The sequence below is a fragment of the Euprymna scolopes genome, chromosome 38 (genome assembly GCF_053919585.1).
Source record: "Euprymna scolopes isolate OS-2025 chromosome 38, ASM5391958v1, whole genome shotgun sequence".
Taxonomy (NCBI): domain Eukaryota; kingdom Metazoa; phylum Mollusca; class Cephalopoda; order Sepiida; family Sepiolidae; genus Euprymna; species Euprymna scolopes.
In genome coordinates this window covers 81521276-81531275 of record NC_136519.1, presented here as the reverse complement: position 1 = coordinate 81531275, position 10000 = coordinate 81521276, and the positions used below count along the sequence as shown (strand labels likewise).

Genomic DNA, 10000 nt, shown 5'->3' with positions numbered 1-10000 from the left:
TGGAATTCTTTGAGATGAGTAATTTGTATATTTTATTTTATTTATTTGCGGACTGTTATCCTCATTTTTATAGTTGTTGTTTTCACGAAGTTTCGGCCAACTGTTCCTCTGAGAAGGCATCTCTTCCTCTGACGAAGGGCGAAGAAATAGTTGGCCGAAACGTCGTGAAAACAACAATTATGATGATAAGGATAAGAATCCGCAAAAAAAAAAAAAAAAAAAAAAATCAACGGGCTATAACTTATGCCCGTTTTAACACAAATAGGTCACAAATTAGTGCGGAGAAACTGAAATATATTCTTTTTTTTTTTACTAACGTTTCAACGTTAATTTCTTTAAAATAATTTATATCACTGAAGGTTATGATAACCATAATCTATAACTAGGTCCATTGCAGTCATCACAATAACAGATTTACTTGTGTAGGGGAGGGGGTATTCTACTTTAAAAATATCGTCAAACTCTTAGTCAGAAAGTGAAAGAGTATTATTAGAACCCTTTCCCATAAAATAGTTTGTATTCACCAACCTTTAGCCCAGATATTGACAAACGCAGACGCAATGCAGCTGAGGCCTGAGAAAATGATGGACCCACAGAAGAGAGGTTTTCGCCCCCAACGATCCATAGTGAAAATCAGCGTTGTGTAAGCCGGGATCTCCACCAATGCAGAAAGCAGTGTGCTTTCGTACAGGTTATTGCTCAACGATCCGGCGTTAAACATGAGACCATAATAAACCATGTTGATGACTGCCCTGTCAATAAAGAAAAGAAAACAAAAACTCGGATAACAAGAATCGGTACTCGGCGTTGCACGGATAAATGAATAAGAGTATAATATACGCGCTAAACAGTTCAAGAAGCAAGACGGGAGTTTTGAATCCGGGTCATCTGGAGGCAAATTTGAAGTCAAAATAATAAGAAAAACAAAAAATTAATTTTGAAAGAGATGAACAAAGCGAACACATTCCTTGTCCATGGCGTAAGTAGGAAAGCACGATCCAAAAAAAATAATAGCATTGTCCAAGAAAGATCTGGATCAGGTGAACTGCTTACAACAGGATTGATAAAAGATTATTTAATGTTTCCTGTTGATCTTTATACAGATAGATAAATAGATAGATAAAGAGAAGAGAGAGAGAGAGAGAGAGAGAGAGAGAGAGGGGGGAGAATCTTGATGGAGGGACTGATTGGTCAAGAACAAGAGAACTTTGATGCTAATTTCGAAATCATTACTATTTTAATTTATGTATCCGCTTCCCACTAAACGAAATGTTACAAAATGTCAGAAAGTAGGATTTGAAATCAACGCCAAACTCTGACCGAACAAAAATTGCCTGGGCAACCCTGTCGGCATTCCCAGGCAGACGATTACAATTGGCAAACGCAATGACCTCCGGAGACAATAGATATCCCCCGTACAGGTTAATGCATGCGTAATTGGAAAGCAAGAGGAGCGTAATCTACAACCACATTTCTCTTGAGTCGATACTGCTTGATTCCAATGGCAAGAAGTCCAGGAATACTGAAAACAATACCGAAATAAGCGAAGAGCACATACAGCGCCTGGTATTCCCAAATGGTCACCCCTTTTAGTGTGCCACTATTTCTAGTAGCATTGGTTGTTGTTATATATATATATATATATAAAGCTGAACGTCTGTGCGTGCATGGTCACGAATAGGCTCCTATATGGTTGATTATTATAGAAAACTGATCACATATAATGATAGAAAATGTATCGAGCCACAGGAATGGGTATGTTTGATCTGACATAATGAGGATTCATTAAAATTGTGGGATCTGCGTACGCGCCTGGTCCACAAAGTATGGAAATAAATGTAAAAATTAAAAAAAACGTTTACAAGTGTTTTTGATATAAATGTACATAATAATACTTTGATAAGCATGTTTTAATTTAAATAGGGATGGTATAATAAAATTGTAGGGTCTTCGTTCGCGCCTGGCCTCCATAGAATGGAAATAGGCACAAACTTTAATAACGACTTTTCATATCTATCTGCGTAAGTATACTTTGATAATTATGTTTCAGTTTAAAGAAATATGGTAAAATAAAATTATGGGATGTTCGTTCGCCTGACCTCCATAAAATGGAAATATGTCACAAAGTTTAACAAGATTTTTTAATATAGATCCACAGAATATTGTGATAAGTGTTTCAGTGTGAACAGATATGGTATAATAAATTATGGGGTTTATCTATTTTATTTTTACTTTCATCATATTTTGGTTTGGTTTTGATACTTCCAAATTCGAAGCTATCTCTTTACAACCCTTTCTTTTCATAACCTATCATACTGTAATAAATCAGAGTCCATTTTCTGTAGGCTGTTTTTGAACCCAGTCAACGATGTGTACTTTTGCTAGTATATATATATATATATATATATATATATATATATATATATATATATATATATATATATATATATATACTAGAAGTCCAGCCCGGCTTTGCTCCGCCTTATATAATGTTCATAACTTTATGTGCGTATATATATATATATATATATATATATATATATATATATATATATATATATAGTTTGACTCATGTCCAGGTAACCTACATCTAAAATATTAAGTGTTTAAACCCAAAATTGGCAGAGGGGCTTGGTAGAGTTTGCAAAGGTCAACTCTTTCAACTTTGACCTCTTGGCAGCCAAATGTTCGCCCAAAAACTGATTAAAAAGTTTGCTGCATGTCTGAATACACTTTATGTAAATTTTCAAATGTTTAGACCAAAAATTGGCTGAGTGATTTAGTAGAGACTGCAGAGTTAATTTTTTTTTAACTTTTACATCAATTTTGACCCTTTAACATTTATTGTTATGAACTCAAATCAAATGAAAAGTTAGATTCATGTCCAAGTAACCTACATCTAAAATTTCAAGTGTTTAGACTCAAAATTGGCAGAGGAGTTTGGTAGAGTTTTCAAAGGTCAAATCGTTAACTTTGACCCATTGACAGCCAAATTTCTGGCCGAAAACCGATTAAAAAGATTTTCCGAAATCTCAATACCCCTTATGTCAAATCTCGAGTCTGTAGACTGAAAATTGACAGAGTTATTGCGTAGGGAAATGTACACACACAGACGCAGACACACACAGACAATTTTACTTACATATATATATATATGTGTGTGTGTGTAATTTATTATTTATATTTATTGTTTTTTTACATAGGAGTCACCACTTATAAGGCTCGGAGGCCACTCGAGGATAAGGGTTTATGAGTGTACAGTAGTCAATAGGATTATAGAGTAGTGATTGCTAGTAGTGGAAATTTGGTAAATTGGATTACTTAAGGGGATGGTTCAACCAGAATTTGTTTTGAACTTGAAGATGACCAAATTGTAGTGAGCTTGAAAGCAGGTAAATGGAAGAAAGTTTCACAGGCGTGCAGTTCTAAGAAAGAATCTTTGTTCATGGAATCTACGTTTGAGTTTAGGCACAAATAAAGAGTGGGGGAGATTATTGATAGTGATTTTAGCTGGATGAGTGCTTTTCATGAGAGTTTAGCGAGGGGGGACCATAGATTATAGCTCAAACGAGCATTTGCCATCAAAATAGTGATAAAGCAGAGATAGGCTCGCAACGTCTCTTCTGTGGAACCCAATTATTTCTCCAGCGACCTTGGCACCATATTCTTTCCATATTGTGTCAACTTCTATACAAGGTTTGCTTAGTAGATGTATATGTATATTCTGCTTCTTTGGGTCGTCTTACTCTCCACCATCCTTATCTGTCTATAAGTTTTATTCCATCTCATTGGGGTAGATGGTTTCTATTTAACCTCCATATACGGTTATTCAGGAATTCAACTTTTACAACTGAACGTCACTAAGTATTCTATCCACTATACCACGGGCCACTGTGGAAACGCTGTGCAAATAACATTCGAGATGAGAACAATAGTCGAAAGAATCCAAATAATACGAATAATGAATCATCATCTCCAAAAAATTAACAATCATGATTTAGCTATGTTAATCATAATTTTCAAATGTAACGAATTTTATCTTAAATCTAATGAAAACGAAATTGAATTCTTCTTACCAATTGAAGAATACGATTAAACTTCGTATTAAAAGAATCTTTGATTTGAATATTTCTTTTATTCCAACGTTTTTAACCGGATTCTCTTTTTCTTCCACTGTCTTTTCAATGATTTCCAAATTTGGCAATGGCCTTTTATTCATTTTGGCCATTTGAATAAATATTTCTTTCGCTTCTTCCAATCTTCCCTTGCTTATCAACCATCTTGGGGATTCTTTAATTAAACTAAAATAAAAAGAAAAATAAGAAACCAATATTTACAGATAAAAATGTGTTCATAATAAATACGTGTTGCATATTATTAAAATTATCTATTCGCTATATGTTTAACATTCAAGAGTAAGATCTTACTGACTACTTTGCCACGTTGACTTCCTACCATGATGTCATTTCCTGATCACGCTATCTTAATTGTTTGAACTTTCAGTTAAAAAATCATTTTCGCTTAATATACCTTCCCGTAGATAAATCTGTTTCTGACAAGAATAATAAAAATGCATATAAGCAGATAACGATATAAAATATATTAAAAAGGTTTTAATGTAAAATAAGATACGTACTAAATACGTTTGCTGCCAAAAAAACAACGCATTATTACGGAAATAAAACACATATTTATTCTTGTTTTGAAAAATAAATATGTGTTTTTATTTCCGTAATAATGCGTTGTTTTGGGCTGCAAACGTATTTAATACGTATTTTATTTGATTCAAACTCAATCAACGCTTCTGTCAAGGAACACACACCCCTAACGAGATTTTTTTGAGAACATGATTTTACTAAACGTTTACATACTGACCGCATTATCATTATTATTAATCGTGCAGGTATTTTTTTTCATAGTTTCAACATATATTAAAAAAAGGAAAATATAATAACAATCAGAGACTAAAATACGCTTCAAAAACGTTTTTCTATTGAACTATCTTTCAATGTTTGAACAAAAACAAAAAAAAAACAAAAAACAAAAAACAACAACAATTAAACAAACAAAAAAAGGTGGGGTGGGGTAAATGAAAAGTGGGGTATGTGGGATGGGGTTTCTTCTTTAATACTACATGTTGAAACTATAAAAAACACCTCAATAATAAATAATAATGGCAGTATTATTTAAATGTTTAAAAAAAATATGTCAATGGTCGAAATAATTGTACGCTTGTATAATTAATAAAATATAACATTTTTAGATTACACAAAAATATGTCTCTTGTCCCACTGAAGCAATATATTATAAATAATATATACAAGATCGGCCTTAAAAATATCCGACCTTTAGTTTCCCTATGCGAAATAGAGACGATAGAGCGGCGCCATTCTACACAATGAAGGAAAACACCTTCATACGCATGCGTAAATTTTTGGGTGAACTTCCAGCGTATCAGTCGATGCCTGTTAGTCGCTGAGTGAGGCGCTACACAACACGTTTGTCGGATTACCGATTCTTTCAAGATGACTAAACGTGTTGTGCAACAGTACTGCATCAAATTTTGTCAAAAGCTTGGTGATTCTCAAAGCGAAACAATTTCTCATATTTAATGGGTTTTTGGAGAAGATGCGATGGGTGTAACACAAATTAAGGAGTGGTTCAACCGAAAGCGGAAGGTGACCAGCGTTCTGGCAGGCCCCAAACTGCTCGAAATGCAGTTGTTGTTGAGAGGTTGCGAAATTTGGTGATGGGAGATTGTCGTTCAACCGTGTAGAAGCTTGCCGAAGAGGTTGGAGTGAGTGAAGATTCCGCGCGTGCAATTTTGCGTAATGATTTGGAGATGCACAGAGTGGCAGAGTAAAATTAATGTCTAGGTTGTTGTCGCCGGAACAAAAGGACCTCCATTTTCAAGTTGCACAGGATCTTTTGGACACTGTAAACAGTTATCCTGAATTTCTGAACACCGTGATAACTGGAGATAAGTCATCGATGTACGGGTACGACTCAGAAACAAAAAGATAGTCGTCGCAATGGAAGCATCCTGAGTCTCCAAGACAGAAGCGAAGCAAAATCAAGGTGATGCTGATATCTGTGGAGTTGCGCATCATAAATACGCATCGGACGCATAAACGGCGACAAAGGAGTACTTTCAAGATGTTCTCCGGCGTCTCCATGACGCAGTTCGGCGCAAAAGACCTTTTGGACACTGTAAACAGTGATCCTGGATTTGTGAACACCGTGATAAATGGAGATGAATCATGGGGATACGGATAAAGACAATCGTTGCAATTGGAAGCATCTCGAGTCTTCAAGGCCGAAAAAAAGCGCCAAGTTGAAGCAAAATTAAGGTAATGCTGACTGACTATTTTGATATCCGTGGACTTGTGCATCATAAACACGCACCGGAAGGACAGTGACAAAGGAGTACTATCAAGATGTTCCCAGGAGTCTCAGTTCGGCGCAAGACACACAACATGTTGACTGCGAAAAATTGGAAACTGCACCACGACACACTCTCATCCCATTTGATCCAACATTTCTTGGTCAAACATGGAATCCCAGTAGTTCACTAACCTTCTTACTCTCCAGACATGGCTCGTTGTGACTTATGGTTGTTTCCAAAATTAAAGACGCCACTAAAAAGATTCCATTTTAATAGTAGCGAAGAGATAATGAAGAACGCGATGGCGGATATGAACACCATTCCAAAAGAAGACTTCCAGAGGCGTTTCCAGCAGTGGAACGATCAGTGGACTAAGTGCGTGCAAGCATAAGAGGCCAACTTTGAAGGAGATTAGGGTTCAAACCCCGTCAGGTATGTGAAATATTTTTTCTGGTCTAAGGTCGGACACTTTTTAGACAAGCCTCGTATATATATATATATATATATATATATATATATATATATATATATATATATATATATATATATATATATATATACTAGCAAAAGTGCCCATCGTTGACGGGGTTCAAAAATAGCCTACAGAAAATGGACTCTGATTTATGAAAGTATGATAGGCTATGAAAAGGAAAGGTTGTAAAGAGTTAGCTTCGAATTTGGGGGTATCAAGTGTTTTTTTTTGTATTTAATATTTTATTGTTTTTATATTTCAAACGGTTCTCCGCTCTTGGTAACAAAAAAGTTTCGAAAAAAAATGTCGCACGTTTTTTTTTTTTTTTTTTTTTGAGCAAGAGCGGAGGACCGCTTGACATATAAAAAATAAAATATTAAATACAAAAAATTAACATCGTTTTCATGCTTCAAATAAACCTCATAACCTTGAAATCAATATATATATATATATATATATATATATATATATATATATATATATATATATATATGTGCGTGTGGGTGCATGTTCATATGTATGTGTGTGTGTGTGTGTGTGTGCATGTGTATATGTATGTGTGTGCATATGTATGTGTGTCTGCATATGTGTATGTATATATGTGTATGTGTGTGTATATATGTGTGTGTATATGCATATATGTGCGTGTGTGTATATGTGCATATGTGTGTATGTGTGTGTATATGTATATATGTGTGTGTATATGTATAAATGTGTGTATATATATGTATGTGTATATGTATATATGTGTGTATATATATGTGTGTGTGTATATATGTATATATGTGTGTATATATATATGTATATATATATATGTATATATATATGTATATATATATGTATATATATATATATGTATATATATATGTATATATATGTATATATATATATATATATGTATATATATATGTATATATATATATATGTATATATATATATATGTATATATATATGTATATATATATGTATATATATATATATATAAATGTTATATCCTTACTTTAAATAAGAATACAGCAAGAAACACGGGGTTATGAGTGAAAGACAAAGAGGTTTATTTACAAGAGAATACAGGTTACTTGACATCTTGTCTTATTCTCTTCCTGTCTTTTTTCCTTCTCTCTCAGTCACGTGAGAGGGTCAATATATCTATAGCCCATTTCATCTATGAAGGGATGTAAGGTTATTCCATTATATCACTTTCCTCCCAAGCTAAATTCTTCCATAGAATTTTGCTTCTACCATTTTTTCCCCTTTTTAAACTTTGTCCAAAAAATTCGGTCCTTTTCCTTTCACTTCTATTCACCATTTGTGTTTGCCGATTTTTTACTTTTGGAGAGTAACTGGATTTCTGAGTTACTGGTACTTCCTTGTTTGGAGGTTGTATATGGAAAGTGTCATATAGCACTTCCATTGGTAACTCTTGGTTTCTGATTGTTTCTATGTATCGGGGTCTCAGTTGGTTAATATGCTTTTTGTGGGAAAAAGTCTGCTCTTTTATAATGTAAACCATTCTCCCAATTCTTCTTGAGATTATGCCTTCTTCCCCAAAACTCTTCCCTGTCCGATAATTTCTGAAGAAAACTTTATCCCCGTCATTGTAAGTCTTGTACCTTACATTATCCTTGATACTTTTCTTTTTACTTTTTCTCTTGGGATTAACCGGTCGAACACCGAACGTACCTTCCTGGCAAGCATAATTTCAGCTGGGGATAATTAAGCATTTGTATTTGTATTTGCTGTTATCCTATATATTGCTAAGCATTTTTTTAATGCTTTTTTCTTCCGTGTCGATGTTATACGTCTTTTTTAAAGCTCGTTTAAAAGTATCGACAAATCTTTCCGCTTGTCCGTTTGATCGAGGGTTAAAAGTTGGTGTTGTAATGTATTCAATGCCCAGTGCCTCACAGTAGTGATTGAATTCTTGACCTTTGAACATAGTGCCATTATCACTAACAATTGTTTTCGGAACTCTGAACTGACTAAATACTTCGCCCAGCGTCTTTTATTGTGTTTGCCGCTGTAAGGTGTTTGTATTTAAAAAATTCTGGCCATTTTGACATACTATCTACGAAAACTAGGTAATAATATTCCTTCAGAGGTTCTGCGTAATCGATATGGATACGTGTCCAGGGTACATCTGTTTTAGGCCAAGGTTACGTCCGTATGGGGGAAGATCTCGCGGCAAGTTGGCAACTTTTACATAATTTCACCATTTTCTCAATGTCCTGAGCCATCCCAGGCCAGTATGTGAATCCTCTCATTAGGTCCTTCATTCTGGAGATCCCAGGATGTCCCATGTGGAATTCTTTTAAGATTTTCTTTTGTAATACTTGCGGTATTACCACTCTGTCTGCGTACATCAGAGTTTCATCACACATAAAAAATGGAAACATTTTTAATCCTTTTCTATTCTTTTCGTCTTGTTCCACTTGTTTTTTTATCTTATGAATATATGGATATGTTTTTGCTGCTTTCTTTATTTCCTCAAGTGTAACAGGGAGCTCCCTAACAGTATTTATTAATATATCTGTTAGTTCATTTTCTTCTTTTAGTGCTGCTATAACAGTTTCTTCAAATTCAGTTTTACTGGGGATCAATCTCGACAAACCATCAGCATGTACAATTTTAATAGATGCTAGGTGTTTCATTTTGAAATTGTAATTGAACAAAATAATACTCCTCTCTGTAATCTATTTGCCGTATGAGTAGGAATCCTTTTTTTTCGAACGAAAAATCGATAGTAATGGTTTATGGTCCGTTTCCAAGACGAAAGATCTTCCATGAACGAATCTATGAAACTTTCTCACGGCATACATAATCGCCAAACCCTCTTTTTCGATCTGACTGTACTTTCTTTCAGCGGGTAATAAAATCCTCGAGGCATGAGAAATTGGTTTAGTAGATCCATCTTCCATTCTGTGTAGAAGCACCGCTCCTAAACCGTATTTGCTCACATCTGCCGCTACAATTAAATCCTTTTTCGGATCGGAATTTGCTAACGCTAGATCCGATAACAAACATCTTTTAATTTTTTGGAATTCTTCCGCAGATTCTTTTGTCCAGAGCCATTTTTTCTTCTTCTTCAATAATTCATTTAATGGTGATCTTAGTTCGTGCATATTTGGGATATAAGAATTATA

The 10000-nt window shown here is 34.4% G+C and overlaps 1 protein-coding gene across 2 annotated transcripts in view; it reads right to left on the bottom strand.

The window, feature by feature from the left end:
* LOC145263223 (organic cation transporter protein-like) overlaps window positions 1-10000 on the bottom strand; it is a 133256-nt gene that overhangs the window by 53789 nt on the left and 69467 nt on the right. For both annotated transcript variants that reach the window (XM_080120307.1, XM_080120308.1), the window contains exons 6-7: window positions 4077-4301; window positions 529-752 (exon numbers count right to left, since the gene is read on the bottom strand). In XM_080120307.1, coding sequence (XP_079976433.1) covers window positions 529-752; window positions 4077-4301 — 449 coding nt within the window. The remainder of the gene's footprint in view (window positions 1-528; window positions 753-4076; window positions 4302-10000) is intronic.